At 38.8% G+C, this 19,840-nt stretch overlaps 1 protein-coding gene across 1 annotated transcript in view; it reads right to left on the bottom strand.

Moving 5' to 3' along the window:
- Positions 1–4,132: 4,132 nt before the first annotated feature.
- The window catches only part of LOC141145066 (acetyl-coenzyme A synthetase, cytoplasmic-like), a 77,536-nt gene continuing 61,828 nt past the window's right edge, over positions 4,133–19,840 (bottom strand). Inside the window, exons 12-18 of the mRNA XM_073631358.1 lie at positions 14,660–14,716; positions 8,904–8,984; positions 8,047–8,155; positions 7,882–7,950; positions 6,736–6,912; positions 6,401–6,475; positions 4,133–5,252 (exon numbers count right to left, since the gene is read on the bottom strand). Of these exons, the coding sequence (XP_073487459.1) occupies positions 5,125–5,252; positions 6,401–6,475; positions 6,736–6,912; positions 7,882–7,950; positions 8,047–8,155; positions 8,904–8,984; positions 14,660–14,716 (696 nt within the window). The 3' untranslated portion in view covers positions 4,133–5,124. The remainder of the gene's footprint in view (positions 5,253–6,400; positions 6,476–6,735; positions 6,913–7,881; positions 7,951–8,046; positions 8,156–8,903; positions 8,985–14,659; positions 14,717–19,840) is intronic.

The following is a 19,840-nucleotide window of genomic DNA, read 5'->3' as shown; positions in this document are numbered from 1 at the left end:
TATGACCTAAACCTGCAGGGGGGCCTGTTTTTTTTATTTTATTTTTATGGCAGTTTATTACTGCTTTAGGGAAATTGAGGATTGTTGGAGCAGGAGGTGTTATATGGTCTGTCCTACAATTTTGTTTGCCAGTGTTGTCTTCTAAAGGTGACAACATATAACCCATGATCAAGACTTGAAAAGCCATTGTCTTGTACCTTATGATAAATACAAGTGCAAGTAATGCAGCGTACACATGGGCGGACTTTTTGACCGGACTGGTCCGACGGTCTATCTGGCGGACTTCTGAACGGACTTGCCTACACACGATCACACCAAAGTCCGACAGATTCGTATGTGATGACGTACGACTGGACTAAAATAAGGAAGTTGATAGCCAGTAGTGAATAGCTGCCCTAGCGTTGGTTTTTGTCTGTCGGACTAGCATACAGACGAGCGGACTTTTCGACTGGACTCGAGTCCGTTGGAAAGATTTGAAACATGTTCCAAATCTAAAATCAGTCAGATTTTCGACCGAAAGAATCTGCTGCAGGTCCGATGAAGCCCACACACGGTCGAATTGTCCGCTGGACTCGGTCCGACGTACCAGTCCGGCCGAAAAGTCCGCTCGTGTGTACACGGCATTAGGATTGAACTATAAAAAAGCAATAGCAGTTGAGAAGTACAATTTTGTTTTAAATATTGTTGCTTTTTAAAAATGACAGTCTGCAACCATTATGGTACAAAATAACATCTTTTCTTTAATGGGCTTAACGTAATCACAAAAATACTGTCCACAATAGTGGGAATGACTGAAGACAGTTTGTGCTTTATTAAATGAAAGCCTTGATGAAAACATGTTACATTACATTACAGTCATCGAAAAGGCTTCAGAATCTCTGCAGCAAGTATATAAAAGTCACATTCTTACATTTTAGGGTGACAGGTAGTGTGGAATTCATTTAAAACATATACAATATACAACACAATGAAAAAAAACACAGTTCAGATAATTTAACAATGATTTCAATTTTGAATGTGGACACAGCAATTTATACTAAGACCTTTTATTCATTTTTAAAATATTTTAAAAAACTGACCTGCTTCTTGCAACATTAAGGCTTGTATTGAGCAAAGCAAAGAATAATGTGCAAAGTAACAGTATTCACAGCAACAAATCCAAAAATGTGTCTCACGATTCTGACTGCTTTAAAAACAGATCTGATTGGTTACCTTACTACGATATCATGACTCTTTGCACTCACTCATTAAATAGTAACCATTTTTCAGGAAAGAGGAAGCACTGCTAAAGTGGTCTCACTTAAAGAGGAGTTCCACCCAGGGGCTCCATTAAAAAAAAAAAAAATTAAAAGTCAGCAGCTACAAATACTGCAGCTGCTGACTTTTAATTGGACACTTACCTGTCCCTGGGTCCAGCGATGCGGGGGATCGAAGCCCCGCTCGTCCCCCCCCTCCGCTCGTCGGCGCCGGCATTTCAACTGTGGGCGCCGGGCTGTGGCTTCACATCCTGGCACCCACTGCGCATGCGCGAGTGGCGCTGCGCGCCGTGATTGGCCGCTCAATCACCTGGGACCTGTAATGGGTCCCAGATGATTGACAGGAGGGAGGGAGCAGAGCTGAGCCCTTCCTGTGCCGAGGGGGAAGTGATGTCACCAGCCCAGGCAAAGGAAGAGGCAGACTACGAGGGACCACCTAGCAACAGGCATTTAGAGGGAAGTAAAAAAAAAAAAAAAAATATCCAAAATGTTTTTTTGGTTTTTTTTTTTAGAATTTTTCAGGAGATTTTTGGTTTTTTGGGTGGAACCCCACTTTAAGGTCTGGCATCTGACAATATAAAAACAAAACAAAAAAAAAAACAAAACAAAACAAAAAAAACCCAGAAACAAAACACATACTGGGCAACTGGAAAGCTATATTAACTTAAAAATGCTTGTAATTATGTCTAGAAGCTGTGTGAATCAGACAGTAGTGAATTTGATTTAACAGTTAAGTATTCCCCCACCAGACAGCGGATCGCTGTGAGCCATTTCCACATGTATGCAGTATATTTACACTGCACTTTATCCAGATAATTCATGCCACAGGTTGGGAGATATGTAGTCTTCTGAGAAGATGTAGCATGGACATCACCATGGACTGTAGGAAAACAGCAAACTAGCTAATCTATTGAAATACCTCACCAGCTGCACCTTTTATTACTAGTCACAACTGCAATTATATTTCATAGCAATCCCTTCCTAACAATTATATAAAAATAACAAAAAAGCAGCAATGATAGAGAATAAAAAACCCCATCAAAAAAGAAAAAAAAAAAAAAAAAAAAAAGAATGCTTTGGCATTTGGATGTCAGTAACCATTTACCACAATCAAAAAAGGTTAATTTTTCCAAGACCAGCTTCACAAGTATATATTGCAATGACAGACAGAGAAGAAACCTTTTTAAGAAGTGCAGTGAAACCCATATACAATTTGTAACAACATTAACATAATATTGTATACAACTTGGTCAAATACAATTGGATTTTGTATTTTGTAGGTTTCATTTGATAAACTATTTGTACACACACCTTAGGAATTATCTCTTTGAAAATGTATTTCCTATTACGGGGGATGCCTAAAATTGTGCTTGTATCAAAATCTGTCTCTTTCCCCATTTACTTTAAAATGGAAGTTCAGTCAAAATCTAGCTAAGGCTAAATCTGCTCCCACCCCTATTCTAAGACTATTCTATCTACCCTGTGAAAGAAAAGATGCTTATACTTACCTATTCTGAAGCTGCTCTGTTCCGGTCCCATTATCAGGTCTCAGTGCTGGCTTCAGTGTAGAGGAGGGGCAGCCAATAATGGATGCACCATAGTAAGCCTATGGGTGACATCACCACAGGCATTTGCAACTGTTGACAGATGTCTCCTCTTCACTGAAGCCAGCTCTGGAGAGATCATGTGACTGGACTGGAGCGCCCTCACAATAGGCAAGTATAAGCATCTTATCTTTCACAGGGTAGATAGAATAGTCTTAGAATGAGGGTGGGAGGAGATTTATCCTTAGTTAGATTTTGACTGACATTCCACTTTAAAGTAAATGGGGAAAGAGACAGATTTTGATACAAGCACAATTTTAGGCATCCCCCGTAATAGGAAATACATTTTCAAAGCGATAATTCCTAAGGTGTGTGTACTAATGGGATGCACACACTGCAGTTTTGGTAATTTACTTCAGGTGATAATGAACCCAGACATTCCCATTCAGGAATCCATCTGGAAAGGGCATGGTGAAAAACAGATATTTTTGAACAAAATAACATCAGCAACAAGGTTTGTTAAAATCCTGGCAATGTACAAAAATCAACAAAAGTGTAATTACTCTTTAAGTGCACTATCCAACAATGCCCTGAAATGACACTGCACCCCTCTTAATCGCACTATTTTGATGTTTCACTGCATTTGGTAATCTGTGAACAGTCCAAAGATTTTCAGATTAAATTGTAGTTCTTTTGTTGCATGGCAATTTATTTTTACAAACTGTTGAGAGGTTTTGAAACATGTATTCTTGCAACCACCATCCAGAACATGTTTCACCACTTTTTAATTTGAATACTCTTGTGTCCTTTCATTTGGAGTAATTCACCAAATATTTGCTTTAAAGTAGAACTACTGCCTGTCAGGCATTTTCCCCATCGGTGTCCTATTGGGGACATTTCCCTTTGTTTCCTGTTTCATAGCCACAAAAGGTAGTGAGAGAAAATCCCTCCAAAGCAAGTTGTCACCAGAACCAGTGTCTCCATTAGAAAATGTCCCCTCTGTTGCTGTTCTGGGCACAACCCAAAATTTTGACTTTTTTTTTACCAAGAGGGTGAATCTCCATTATGGGGGCACAGACAGCAATAAAAACTTGACAGTTGTTCTAATCCATCTCTACGCTATCCAATTTTTTTTTTTCAAATGTTGCCTTTAGTTATACTTTGTATACTAATGATACATTAATTATCTGAACAGTGTAAATCTATGAAAGATTTTAGGGTGGTGTTGCTTGCAGCAAACAATCAGATATTTTACTTTTTTACACTATGCTAGAAAAAAAAAGAAATAAAAATAGGACTGAGTTTGAGGCATACAGGCTTGTGTGGCAACTGTGAAACAATAAAAATCATTGTGTGACATTTTGTTCATACATTCATTAACTTTACCCTCACATTCATTTAGTATGCAGTTTATAAGATCATAAAGTCGGTAGCCTTTTATCTAAGAAGGCAAAAGAGAAATGATCTGTACAGTAATTCATAGCAAACATCCAACCAACTGATTAATAAATCTTTTATTAGTTCTACTAGACTGAACTAGTGCAATTTAAATGAAAATATTCTGCACTACCATTGCTGTCTGAACTACTTCACTAACAAGTAGAACAATTTACAAAGAATTGAACAGTTACTTATAGCAAACAATCAGGCTACTCGCTGCATGTAAAATCAGTTTGTTTGGTAAGGGTAACTGCACCATTAGCTCTACATTTTGCCCCTCAGCCCCAAGCGGTCATTGTGCAAATGAAGACCCCAACATCCTACATTATAGGGTGATTTAAAAGACTGGTGCAAAGAAATTGGAGCAGAAGTAAATCACTAAACAGATTAATGTAGATAACTACTGTAAATTGATATGTATTTGAACATTCTTGATGGATGTTCCATTTTTGTTCCAGTTGTCTTTGCACCAGTCATTTTAAATTAGAGCCTATTTTAGTGTCAGCTTTTTACCTGGAAATAAAATGCATTCAACCAAAAAATTATGGCTTAAAGCTGAATATATCAACTTAAACAAAATAATCATAATTTAGTATTTAAAATCATTAAAATTACTGCAGAACACATTAGCTCAACATAAATATTGACAGAAACTAATTTCCATGGTTATACCCAGCCAACGTAAAATATAACATCAATTATACTCTTCATGGGCAGGTTTCACGGCCAGCACACACTGAAGGTATACCTAGATAACTTGTACAAAGCCAATCCTGATTTGGAGGGATCTTCATATGGATGGATATTAAAATATTTACATAAAGAGGTATGGAAAATTCAGACTATAGAACAGATTGTCCACTGTAACAAATCTTAAAATCCCTTCATGCTGCTGCTTCACATCGTTGGCTGAACAAGACCTCCACTATGCTGGGATCTGCCAGTGTAGATAGGTCTCCCAAATCTTTCTCATTCCGGGCAATCTGTCTGAGGACCCTCCGCATTATTTTACCTAAGTAAAACAGAACATTAGTCATTTAGTTATGCTTCTACTCAATCAACCAATGCTGTATTCATTTAAATACCATTAAGTACTTAAAAATACCTAAAATCTATTGTCAGCAGAGTGAACCTAATTTATAGTATAATAAAAGATGGTTTTGTGAGGGTTTGGATGAAATGAGGGCCAGACATAGATTGAAATTTGGTCAGTCCAGGCTGAAGCGACCGAATTTCAATTAGTCTAAATACTGTATGTTGTGGGAGGTAGCTAAATGAATCTTGTACCTAACCCTGCACTGATACAAATGCAAATAACTCCTTCCAAAAGTGTAAGAGAATGATATTCACTTACAGACCTGCCACAACATTACCCAGAAGTCCTTTTTTCTTTTGGAAGAGGTCTGAACGAGTTTTTTTAATTAAAGAAAAAAACTGAATGCTTTAGTGGAGTAGAATCACAAGGATAATGCACAGAACATACAATTAAAGTAAACAATTTTTGACATTACAGTACAATGAAAAAGCAGAAGGAACATCGTAACAAGTGCAGCGGTTCAACATCTAAAAAATTTCACATACATTGAAGTTTATCAGGGACTAGGCACCCACAAAACAATCTATCTCTACCAAAAATGGGGTAGGGGCGATAAAATGGAAAAGATATAGTAATAGAAGCTTGGGTACTCACTCAATGGTTACATCAAAACCTAAGAAAGCGGTAGGTCAGACAAGCCTAAAAAACTGGGTAACACCCCACCTGAAGGAGTTCTAACTCAAAACATTGACTGTTGTGATAAGTCTGAATAGACATTAAAAATTCATGTCCACTTGTATTTGCAGCTTATATATAGATATGTTTAACTGAAAAGGTCTTGGGTAAAGGATGGTCATACATGTCCAAATCCTGCTGGAGACATTATTGGAACTTTAGAGGAGATTGTATGCCTAGAGTTATCCTGGGGAGGGCCATCAGAAGGGTTAATTATGTGAGATTTTTCAGCCTTTGAAAACATAGCATCAGGTCCTAGCTCTGAAAAGGGTTGGCAGTACCTTCTTGTTTGTTACTCTTAAGACATATGCCAGTCTATGGTCAGCTTACTGTATATACATATTTTTTATACTATGTTGGTAGGATTTATATAGAGTTACTGTATTTACCTGATCGTGTTTTTGGTAATCCGGGAGCATTCTGTATAAAATCTGGTGTTGCTATAGGTCCAATCTTCTCACGAACTGTAAAGAATAAGATTTAAATAAATTGTCCATACAACAGTTATAATCGTAACATGTTAGCAGGATTTACAGAGCATGAGTAAGCATGAGCAGTATTTGGTGTCAACAAAAACTCAAGTTGGGGGTTTCATAAGGAACTGTTCTAAAAATCTGATCTTTGTATACTCACTAATGTAAGGCATATAAACCATGGGTGGGAAATGGATGCCTATAGCAGAACAGACAGTATGCACACCAAAAACAATATATCTTTGGCTTACCTTGTTTTTTAAGTTCTTCTGAAATTACTTCTGTAAATTTCTTTCCATCTTTCAGAATGACAAAGCAGTAGAGACATTCTCCTTTCACAGTGTGCGGGCGGCTAACTACCGCTGCCTCTGCAACTGCTGGATGCTCTGCCAGTGCAGCTTCGACCTCGGCAGTGCTTAACAGGTGGCCTGCAAGGGACATTTCATGTTCACTTTTTCAAACAGGTGTACAGCGTGCGAGTACACATTAGGTGCAGTATGCAATTACAGTATATTGTATAAAAAAAAAAAAAAAAAAAAAAAAACACCTAACGCTTCAAACTCCAAGGCACTCATCACATCTCTTTTGTTTCTCTCTTTCTTTCTTTACTCCCTTTCCTCTGTTTATAATGCTTTACCAATATCAACTTGTCAAGCTATATGGAACATCAGTACTACTGTACCACTAACTAATTGGCCACATGCAGATGGTTTTAGGTGTATGTGTTCACTCCAACCTATCACTGTTTCCTTGAAACGTCATGAAGATGTTTGACTACTTTCCTAGGTGTTTTGTTACCAGTTGAAATTGAAAGTAAAAAATCTAATGAAAAAATACTAAAAAACAATCTTGTCTTTACTATATGTAAAAATCAGGCCTAGAACAATATCTTAAGAAGTAAAATCATTGAAAAGTATGACTGCTATAAATATCTGAACCACAGCCATGATGCAGATGATCTGAAATAGTGATTTAATGCCACAGTAATAGTGCTTGGAAAGACTGAGCACCAACAATCTGCCATATGCAAAATAAAAGCGAAAAACGCACACATTCATGTGTGTAAACATTTTAATAAAAAAATTTAAAAAAAATTATATTGCACTTACAAAGTAAATGGGCAGAGAACAGTCACCAGCTTGGTCACCAACTATACATAAAAATATATTTATACTATACTACTATATACACTATACTAAAAAGGTCATTGTACCATCATACACAGTGATCCACTCATTGGTTTCAGAACCAGCAGTCTTGTGAGTCTCTGCTGCTCAGACTGATGTGACACCACAAGGGATGCAAAATGACTTTATAATTGATTTAACTTCTTAAAAGTGGCTCATGCACATGTAAATGGCCCAGTTTCATGAGTTTTTAATATACATAATGCATACCTGACACATTCAGCATGTCATCTATCCGACCTGTAATCCAGATGTATCCATCCTTATCCCTTTTGCATCCTATCGAATTATAAGAAAATGTGTCAAAATGTGTTTTATTGTATACAGACTGCTTTATAAATATAATAAGTGATCTGCCAGGCAGGAACTCTTTACCATCTCCAGCCACATAGTATCCTGGAAACTTTCGGAAGTAGGTATTTTCAAAACGCTCATGGTTGCCATACACAGTCCTCATTATGGATGGCCATGGCTGTTTAAAGACCTAAAATTTTAAAAGTGGAATAAGAACTTAAACCAAAGATGGAAAATATAAAAATGCACTGACCGCTACACTGTGGGGGAGATTTAATAAAACTGGTGCTACTATGCATATTAACCAGTCAGCTTTCAGGTTTTATTGTCAAACGGTAACTGAACAAGATGACGTTAGAAGCGGATTGGCTACCATGCACAGCTGCACCAGATTCTAAATGCACCGGATTTAGTAAATCTCCCCTCTTTTTGTCCTTTCTTTGCATCTTTTGTAAAACGAGTGGATAAAGTATTGCTTTCCTTTCCCCTTTGAGCATCGGAGTGGTGCCTTCCCAGTATGTCATATGTACTGACTGCTACACACCAGAGTGGGAAAGGCTGGCAAGGCACAGATGTATTTCCCAATCTTCTATGGTTAAGCATATATAAAACAAAATTCTCTATCCTTGGAGACATTCAACTATTGTTTAAAGGTGGCAAATTACTCTTTGCATAATGTTGAAAAGGGAGAAGTGCTGACAATGAAATAGGTTAGTAATATGAATCAGTTTTATATACTCAACAAAATCAATATGCAGACATGGAAAGATCACATCTAATATTACACAAACTGGTCATTCATCTATCTGCTGGGGTACTGAACAGAATAGATGGAATATATATAGAACATTTTATAATGCACGGTCTATGGGCAGTCCTGACATTAGGTACATCCACAGTATGTATAGTGTAGAATGAATTTCTAAGACCTCACTTACTAGATAGCCTTCAGCTTCCCCCACCAGTTCCTCTCCATGCTCATTCAGCACAGCAGGGACCACACCGAAAAATGGAAAAGTCTGTAACATACAAATTTAGTCAGTGTATGGACACCTGTACATGTGAAGACTATAGGAAATAAACACTGGGCGCGGTGAGATGTGTGTGGCATGTTATCATGGTAGCACAAATAAAACACCATTTTAGTCAGAAAATATTAGTTACACAAACGAGTACCCATTATGTATGTTGCACCATGTATTCATACAGAAAACAGATTTGCAAACAATAAAGCTGGACATAAAATGGATAGGAAGTTAATTTAATAATTATCAATTCAACCTATTCTTTGAATGTAATGCTGGAAGTGAACTACTTGGAGTTCCTGTCTACACAATTTGGGTATATATGCTAGGTATCGAATAGCCAGACCTTTCTAATTCTGCTTTATTTGTGGTAATTTGAGGGTCTACCTTAGCAATCTATTCACTCTATCCGGTCAGCTAGGCCCTACACTGCATGCAAGAAGATCTAAATTATGTTGGTTTATCCATGGTCAGTCTATTGTTGGCTGCATGGCTGTTGTAATAAAATGCTCTTAAAAGGGCTCTTTCACACAGGCGTTCAGTCTGAATTTGTTTGTCAGACGGATCCTGACTAGACCACACTATGGGGGTTATTTACGAAAGGAAAATCCACTTTGCACTACAAGTGCACTTGGAAGTACAGTCGCTGTAAATCAGAGGGGGACATGCAAGGAAAATAAAAAACAGCATTTTAGCTTGCACATGATTGGATGATAAAATCAGCAGAGCTTCCCCTCATTTTAGACCTACCTCTCAGATTTACAGCGATTGCACTTCGGATTTGGTGAAAAAATGATTAGACCCCCGCGCTTATGGTGAAAATGAAAACTGAGGAGCTGCAGCCTCTATCAGCCTCTAGTCCAGCAGAAAACCATAATGCAATTATATTTCTTACCCATTTTTTAACTTAAATTTAATTTTGTAACATTGTGTATTATGATATGTATTTTGGTATTATGCGATGTGTCCGTTACAACTTGGAGTGAAGTAGTCCTTTTAAAAATGATCCCTCATGTTGCGGAGTAGTGTTGTCTATTGGCATTTTAAATCACACTACTAGCAATAGCATCCGCCATGCCGAAGCCTGGACTAACCAAAAATGGCCGCGGTCACATGGCCATCAATTTAGGACACACCTCATACCATATAAAAACTGGAGGGTGTAGCAGGATGGCACCGCTCCAGATGACATCCTATTGATGAAACACGTAGGGCAGGACTATACAACATTGCGTCACTTCCGGTTTCGAGCCGTGGAGCGCAGATCGCTCCGGTTTCCTGTTTTTAAACACTGTTTTCGCTTTTAATGATTATTATTAAATGTGAGTACCCATCAGTATTATTAATACATTTTTGGATATTTGTATGGTATCACACTATGGAGTCTCTTTCCTCTCTACATGTGGGCAACATCTAAGGAGGTTAAGTGAGGAGACCACTTACATTGCAGACAAGGAGGCACTTGGAGAACACAGGACAAGAAGTTTCCTCCCACTTCATAGGCTACACAGTGGCTCATATTGTGAAGGTGAAATACCTCCTTGTGGGGTGAATAATATCGGTGAGTGCGTTTCTTATGGGGCACTGTTTTCCAAGAAGCACAGAACAATTTGAAGGAGCACATTGTCACTTTATTGGACTGTTTATTTTATTTTATTTTCGTTTGAACATAATATGTATTTTATATAAGCAGTTAGGAAGTTTACACCATAGAATTTGTTTGTGGATTTTTGTGAATATACAAATATTTATTTTCTGCACTTTTATTGTCACTTTTTGCACTAAATGCACCCGTGACACACACCCCTCAAGTATTTAGAGGTTGCAGGTTACCTCCTAATAAGAGCAGCACCATACCTATCCCCTCTTTTTCACGAAGTGGATTTGCCTTTCGTAAATAACCCCCTATATGTCTATGAGCAGGTGGATGTAAACAGATGATTATTTGTTAACATCCACATCTGTCCAGGTCCGTTTTTTACCACTTCCACTTATATATATATATATATATATATATACGGCCTCGCCTGGTTATACCAGGATCATGGCTGTAGTTATGGTACCGTTCTTCTCTGCCGGTAATCATCTTTTTTGTAAAATGATCCAAGCTGTTCGATCAGTTTTACAGGTTGTGGTTGTGGACACCGCCCCCGCCCAGGACAATTTTTAGCTTTCAGCGCTGTCGCTCTTTGAATGACAATTTGCGCGGTCATGCAACACTGTACCCAAATGAAATCATTTTCTTTCCACAAATAGAGCTTTTTTTTGTGGTATTTGATCACCTCTGCAGTTTTTAATTTTTGCGCTATAAACGAAAAAAAACAAAAAAAAACAAAAACTGATGGGCACTGGAAAGGCAGCCCTGATGAGGAGCCACTGACAGGCATTACTGAGTGGCACTGATTGGCGTTTACTATGGGGACAGGCTGGCACCTTTTGATGGGGGCTGTGCTAATAATCAATGTGCTGATTATCAGCACAGACCCCCCTCTGACAGGGACAGCCACCTATTTTCCTCGGTTCACGCTGACAGGGAGAGCGAGACATTTAGCAGCAGTCCCTGGTTCACGCAATGTTCAGCTGTAAATGGTCACAGCTGATCACATGGTCAGAGGCTTCATACCATGATTGGAGTTGTGGTGTGTCAGAATGACACACAGCACCTCCGATCGCCGCGCTGCGGGCACGCGCCGGCAGCGTTATTCTGATCACGTCATATGACGTCCGGTCAGGATATCACAACTACTTTGCCACCATCATTCTGCTATATGGCGGGTGGCAAGTGGTTAATCAATGTTGACCTTAAAATATATGCTAAACTATTGGTGGATAGACTTCAATTGGTTATTCCATCTATTATTAGTTTTGACAAGGTTGGTTTTGTCCCCACTCATGAAGCACGAGATAATACTATTAAAATAAATTTCCCTCATCTCTGTCAATTACGAAAGATCCCTCTTCTTTCAATTGATGCGGAAAAAGTGTTCGATTGCTTAGACTGGGCATTTTTTAAAGCAACACTGGAGCAAACTGGCTTATCCCCAGGTTTTATCCATAAAGTAAATGGCCCTTTATTCAGCTTGGATTAGGGTAAACGGTTTACGCTCTGACCCAGTTCATATATCTAATGAGACCCGTCAAGGATGTCCTCTTTCACCGCTTCTGTATATATTGGCAATGGAGCAGCTGACGGTCGCTCCAGTAATTCAATACAAGGCGTGGACATTGCTGGCAAACAATTTAAGATTAGTCTATTTGCGGATGATCTCTTGCTCCATATTACCAACTCGATAATAGCTTTCCCCTCACTATTAAAGGAAATGTTACTATATGGCACTTTAAGTAATTTTAAAATTAAGGCTACTAAAACATATTGTTTAGATATATCACTTCCGACAGGTACGCGAGACTCCATTGCAAATACATTTCCATTACAGTGGGCGCAGCACTCTATAAAATATCTAGGAGTTCAAATACCTTTGCAACTTCAAAAACTATATGAGTTAAATTACTGCCCGCTGCTGCATGTTATGTTTCAAGAGATGGTCATCAATGCATCATCCCTGGCTGAGAAGGATGTCCTTCTTTAAGATGGACATCCTCCCTAGATACCTATATATATTTCAAACCATTCCGACTAGGATCCCACGTTTATTTTTTCAATCAGCCCGTTCCATATTACTTGAGTTTTTTTGATCGAGAGCATTGGCAAGACTTCGGTATGATATCCTGGTGAGGAGGAGAGACGCTGGGGGTCTGCCTCACAGATATAAAAGCCTTCCCCTCCTATGATAATAAACTAGGACTGATGGCTTAGCCGTCTCCCCCATTGGATTCCCCCCTTCTTTTCAATCTAGATCCCCCCCAAATTTGTTGGCTAAGATTATTTTATTATTATATTACAACTATACAACTCTATGTAGATTGCTGCCATATGATGTGTTGATGTGTTGAAATCTTTACCTTTGGCAGTTAGCCTCTAGTAGTCAACAATATTATTAGGAATTTTTTTATAACACTAAATTTTCCAACAATAAAAATTTATTAAAAAAAAAAAAAAAAACCCAGAAGCGGCAAGAATTTTGTCACTTCTGGTTTTGGTCTGTTTTAGAGCTGAACTATGATTAAGAATGTGATTCTTTCCCCCTCGCAATCTTAAAGCATTTTACCGATTCTATGCAGAGTTCTCTGCTTAAGCTGACAGCTGTAAAAATAAACAAAGAACAAAAAAAAACAAAAAAAACAGGCAGTCCGACAAGTTTCACAACATTCCTTAGCAGCTGAGCTAACTATAAACATTGTTACATTTTGTTCTTTAGATCAAAGGAATGAACGTCGGTCTGTAAATGAGGGAAGTTTAACCACTTAAAGTGGATGTAAACCATCAATTCATGAAATTTGAGCTGGGCACATATATCTGTAGTTTTGTCTTGTCTCTCTCCAAAGCCCTAAGTCCCATGGCTTTCTTCTGCTCCGTTCTTCTGTTCTTCTGACAAGTTCTGACACGTGATAAAACCAGATTCAAATTTGTGTCAGGGCGGGTGCTATAAATAGATTGCAGACTGCTGGTCAATTCACAGCACAGCTCTGCAAGTCTCTGCCTATGTGTGTGGGGGGGGGGGGGCCTTTCCTCCAATCAGCTGTCACACAGTGTATGGCAAGACTCCCCTACCCCTGCTGAAACAGGAAGAGAAAATTCTAACAGGACGTGCACTTTCTAAACAGTATATAATGCTGAAGACAGCAGATATACATGTAAAACTTATTTAGGGAGATTTGTTTCATCTGAGGCTGTTCACTTCACTGGGTATATGTGAGGGTTTAGTTTAAAGACTAAACCTTTTTGACACTTGTTGGTTTCAAGTTAAAATCATTATTTTTTGCTAGAAAATTACTTAGAACCCCCAAAAACATTAAATATATATTTTTAGCAGAAACTCTACAGAATAAAATGGCGTTTGTTGCAATATTTTATGTCACACTGTATTTGCACAGCAGTCTTTCAAATGCAATTTTTTGGGAATAAAAATACACTTTAATGAATTAAAAAAAAAAAAAAAAAAAAAAACTAAACAGTAAAGTTAGCCCAATTTTTTTTGTATAATGTGAAAGATGATGTTACATGATGTTAAGCAAAAAAAACCTGATTCTCATTTTTCCCCAGAATCGTGCAGCTCTAGTCTGTTTGTTTACAAGCCACTACCGGTCCCAGTTTGATCAGATGCTTTGGAGGCCAGGAGAGATATGGGATATACCCATATAGACCCCAGATCTCTCCAAAAAGAGGGATGTTGTTATAGCAATATAGATGATCAAAAAACAAACAAACACACACACACAATAAATAAAATAATTTTTAAAAATGTAGCCCCCCCCCCCCCCCCCCCCATGCTCAAAAATGTGGGTCCCACATGCGTGTGTAAATGGCGATCACACCACATAGGAGATATCACCACAAACATCAGGGTGACAGCAATAATTCTAATGCCACACTTCCTGTGCATTTCTAAACTGGTAACCTTCAAAGGCTTTTAAAGTGTTGCCTGTGGATTATTTATTGTACCATAGTCTGTCGCTATTCCACGGATGTGCACAATTTTAAAGTCCAACATGTTTGCTATTTACTCAGCGTAACATCATCTTTTATATTTGAATGTATTGCTACTTACAGCTGATCCAGGTTTCAGTGGAGTGGCAGCCGGGAGAGGAGTTATCACATGACCTCCCTGAAAACAGATCGGTACAAGAGATTTTTAGTTTTTCTTCTGTGGTTAAAGAGTAATTTAGAGACCTAAGTGACAGCATTCAATGAGCTATTAATGGTATCCAGTAAAAACAGCAACTGTGCTAAAGACAGATGGTTCACACAATGTACAATTTAAATTTGATTGGGAACATTTTTTTTTTCAATTACTCTCTGTATATATGGAAGGAAGTAAAGAAGGGTGATCAACCAAATAACAGCATTCCTACAGTAAAAGCATGGAGGTGGTGATATCCTGTTATGGAGTGTTTCTCTGCAGCAGGGACTGGAGCACTTGTCAGGATAGAAAAATGGATGGGCAAAAAATTCTTGAGGAAAATCTCACTGCCCTCTGCCAGAAAGTGGTCAATGGGAAGAAGGTTTACCGTACAAAATATGACGACAATGACCCAAAGCACATAGCAAAAATAATCACACAGTGGTTGAAGGAGAAAAAGGTGAATGACCTTGCATGGCTAATGCTGTGTACACACGACCGGACTTTACGGCATACTTGGTCCGGCAAACCTGAGTCCGTCGGACAATTCGATCATGTGTGGGCTCCAGCGGACTTTTTTTTCCCAAAAGTCCGCCGGACTTAGATTTGAAGCATGTTTCTAATCTTTCCGTCGGACTCGAGTCTGGTCGAAAAGTCCGCTCGTCTGTATGCTAGTCCGATGGACAAAAACCGACGCTAGGGCAACTATTGGCTATGAACTTCCTTGTTTTAGTCTGGTCGTACGTCATCACGTACGAATCCGTCGGACTTTGGTTGATCGTGTGTAGGCAAGTCCGTTCATTCGGAAAGTCCGTCATAAAGTTAGTCGAAAAGTCCGCAGGACAAAGTCTGCCGTAAAGTCCGCTCGTGTGTATGCGGCATAAGTCAGAGCCCAGACTTGGGCTGGGTTCACATATCTGGAGTGCAGTTTGCATTCCGGTGTCCTGTGTGTTTCTGTTCACTAGTTCAGGTGCAAATTTTTCTCTGAATTCACACCTGAACTGGACCCAAAAATACACAGGACCCTTTTCAAAACAGCACCGCAGCAGCCCCAGACATGTGTAAATCGGCTCCATTAAAAGCCAGTCACACTCACGAGTTATGCAAATAAAAATGCATCCAATTTGCATAGATGTGAACCCAGTCTTAAACCCCATTGAAATCTGTGGAATGACTTGAAGGCTGCAGTCAACAAATGGTCACCATCAAATTGAACTGAACTTGAGCAGTTATGCAAAGAAGAGTGGGCAAATATTGCAAAGTCTAAATGTGCAAAGTTAATAGAGCTATATCCCAACAGAAAGGCTGTAATTACAGCAAAAGGTAGTTCAACAAAATACTGACATGGGGGGTGATCCTTTTTCCAACTTAGTGATTCTGTTTTTGAATGTGTTAAATTTTTCTGACAGGTTGGTGTTATCTTTCACTTGGATGTTATAAGTTGCACTAGTAAATACAGCTGAATAAAACAAAAACTGTGTCCGTTTTAATTTCAGGCTGCAAAGCAACAAAATGTCATTAGTTTAAAGGGGGTGATTCTTTTCTAATAATATATATATATATATATATATATATATATATATATATATATATATATATATATATATATATATATATATATATATATATATATATATATATATATATATATATATTTATTTTTGCAGCAGCCCCACGCAGTACAGGCACAAAATTTGCCCTCTGACTTTTCTCTCTCCCCAGCACCAATTTTTGGGCTGTTGCGGCACAGTGAAATACAGAAGGGCCTTATTTCTAATTGTTATGCATCCCTGCTGAATATCTATTTGGAAGCCTACCCCTGTAAGGCCATGGATCTGTGGGAGTCCGATGTGGAGGCAGTGCAAACTAGTTCTAGTAATAATTCTCAGCGTTTATCGCAATTATACCTTTTATTGCGAGTTCATTATACCCCAGTGAAATGGTATTAAATGGGGCTTTTGTCAGAAGCAGTTTGTCCAAAATGTAGCAGAGATCATGGGGATCTCATCCACATGCTGTGGAGATGTTACACAGATACTGGACATCTGTTCTTGCAATGGTCAATAGAGTATTTCAAACAGACATCCCTTCTGACCCCAGGTGCTGTGTGCTGGGAGTTTGATGACATCATACTAAAGGCCTTTACTAAGGAAGCTGTTTCAAGAGCCTTGTTTCAGGCATATAAAATTATTCTCCTCCACTGGAAAAGCACTTCCCCATCTTCCCTTAAAGAATGGCTAGATCATATGGGTACTACTTTAAGATATGAAAAAGGTTATTTACCAGCATCGTGGATGCCCTGCTAAATTTGAGAGGGTTTGGGGAGGTTAGCTTGATGCACCAGGCCTGGCCCCAGTAGACCTGATTATAGATAGGCTATTGGGGTAGAATGCTAGTTTTTATTATCTGACGTACGTTGGAATGTGCAATATTAATGCTTTATTGGCAATATAATTTCTGTTTACGCCCACTAGGTGGGGCTGTATGTTCTCTATGTGCGCTCAATGCAGTTGGAAGCTGTAATTGCTCGCTTGTTTTCTACTGTTTTGTACATTACAACACATTATATATGTGTTGTAATGTACAAAACAGTATTATATATACACATGATATATATACACATATACATACACATACATATACACATATATGGTTAATGAACATTTTAAAATGATCACATCTTGATTGGCCAAAACAAAAAAAACTTGATGATATTATTTCCAGGCATAGCTATCTGACCTTAGCAAGTCATAAAGATCTGAAATGTGTCTGAAACTCTAGGCAATTGTATGGGGAAATGTCAACTGTAGTAATGAACAAAATGTATGTCTAGCTTAGCGTACACTTCATTAGTTGGCTTAATCTATAGGACAGTAAAGAAAAGAAGATGCCTTTGTCACATACCCTTAATGTTCTGTAGGGAGCACAGTAACATTTGCCAATTGTAGTAGATAATTTGTCAGCAATAGCAGTATACACATCATAGGTCACATGATAATGATTCTTTAGGTAGACAATTTATAACTTTATAGCCTCAACAATTTAGAATAAAACATCACACAGAGAACAATTTGCTAAACTCATTATTAAGATTTATTGCATACACAAAGTTCAAAGACTGCAGTACTCACAACTCCAATATATCCATTAGCCTCTGCATCAAGTGTGCAATCATCTGCAAGGACTAGCAAATTACATATAGCAAATTACATATAGGCATTACGTTGTCAGAACTTCACCTTCATGCCTAGCTAAAACCAGTACCTTCCCACATTAATTGCTCATGAGCATGACTCTGCTATGCCACAGTACTCCATATCCTGCAAATACAATTAGTGACTCTTTAGCAGGTACAAGAGCACTTATAAAAGTAAAGTCAAAGTAGTATAGGACGACGCTGTGTGCATGAGCCTTAAAAAAAAAATAAAATAAACAGAAGGGTCACACTAAATTAAGTAAAAAAAAAAAAAAAAAAAAAGTTGAATTGTAGTTTATTTGTACAATCAATGCTGACACCTGACTAGTTGCCATGGACAACACCCTGTATTTTCATTGTTTCAGTTTTTGGAAAAATCGGAGAGAAAAAGAAACCAAGTAATGTAATAAGGACATCCATGGGAAGTGTTCTTGTTTGAAAGAGTTTGCACTTTTCCACAATGCAAACTCCCTGGAATGTTTCAAATCACAGAAGACTAGCTTCATTAGAACTTCCTTAAAAATGTCTGAGTTCTCTGTGCTGGAGGGGGGCAGTCTGCACTGAGGGGTCTGTGTGCTGGGAGGAAGGCATGGGGGAGGGGTTGGTCTGTGATGGGGCAGGTCTGTCTGTAGGGAGGCAGCGAAGTCTGTATAGAGGGGTCGGTCTTGGAGGGGGGTCTGTACTGAGGGGGTGGAATTTAGGAATGTTAGGGGAGTTCTGTACTGTAATGCCTCGTACACACGGTCGGATTTTTCGACGGAAAATGTTTGATGGGAGCCGAGCCTTTTCTCGGAAGTTCCGACCGTGTGTAGGCTCCATCGGACATTTACCATCAGAATTTCCGTCGCACAAAATTTGAGATCTAGATCTCAAATTTTTCTACAACAAAATCCGTTCGCATAAATTTCAAGCAGAATCAAGCAGAAGAGCTGCACTGGCTATTGAACTTCATTTCTCTCAGCTCGTCGTACGTCACCGCGTTCCTGACGTTCGCAATTTCCGACCAACTTTGTGTGACCGTGTGTATGCAAGACAAGTTTGAGCCAACATCCATCGGAAAAAATCCATGGATTTTGTTATCGGAATGTCTGATCAATGTCCGATCGTGTGTACGGGGCATTAGAGATATGAACAATTTGTCCTGGGAAGAGGGGTCATTTTGGCTGTACTCTGAAGTGGCCTGTGCATTTTGTATTCCTGACCCCTGCACTATAGGACACTAAGCCCTGGTTCACACTGGTGCTTTTTGACATGTCAAATTGGCGGCAATGGCACCATCCTAATAGGTGCGGTGCCGCACCAATTTCAAAACGTAGTTTCTGTACTACTTTTGCCGATTTCAGGGTGTGATTTTCATTGACATCTGTGCAAAAATGTCTGAAATCGCGGCCGAAATCGGGACTGACATGTGGGAGTCAGCTTTAACAAAGCTAATAAAGGGTCTGGAGGATCTTAGTTATGAGGAAAGGTTGCAAGCACTGAACTCATTCTCTCTGGAGAAGAGACGCTTGAGAGGGGATAGGATTTCAATTTACAAATACTGTACTGGTGACCCCACAATAGGGATAAAACTTTTTCGCAGAAGAGAGTTTAATAAGACTCGTGGCCACTCATTACAATTAGAAGAAAAGAGGTTTAACCTTAAACTACGTAGAGGGTTCTTTACTGTTATAGGGCGTACACACAGTCGGACTTTGTTCGGACATTCCGACAACAAAATCCTAGGATTTTTTCCGACGGATGTTGGCTCAAACTTGTCTTGCATACACACGGTCAAACAAAGTTGTCGGAAAATCCGATCGTTCTGAACGCGGTGGCGTAAAACACGTACGTCGGGACTATAAACGGGGCAGTAGCCAATAGCTTTCATCTCTTTATTTATTCTGAGCATGCGTGGCACTTTGTCCGTCGGA

Source organism: Aquarana catesbeiana, linkage group LG05 (genome assembly GCF_042186555.1).
Source record: "Aquarana catesbeiana isolate 2022-GZ linkage group LG05, ASM4218655v1, whole genome shotgun sequence".
Taxonomy (NCBI): domain Eukaryota; kingdom Metazoa; phylum Chordata; class Amphibia; order Anura; family Ranidae; genus Aquarana; species Aquarana catesbeiana.
This window is presented reverse-complemented; position numbering and strand designations above follow the sequence as displayed.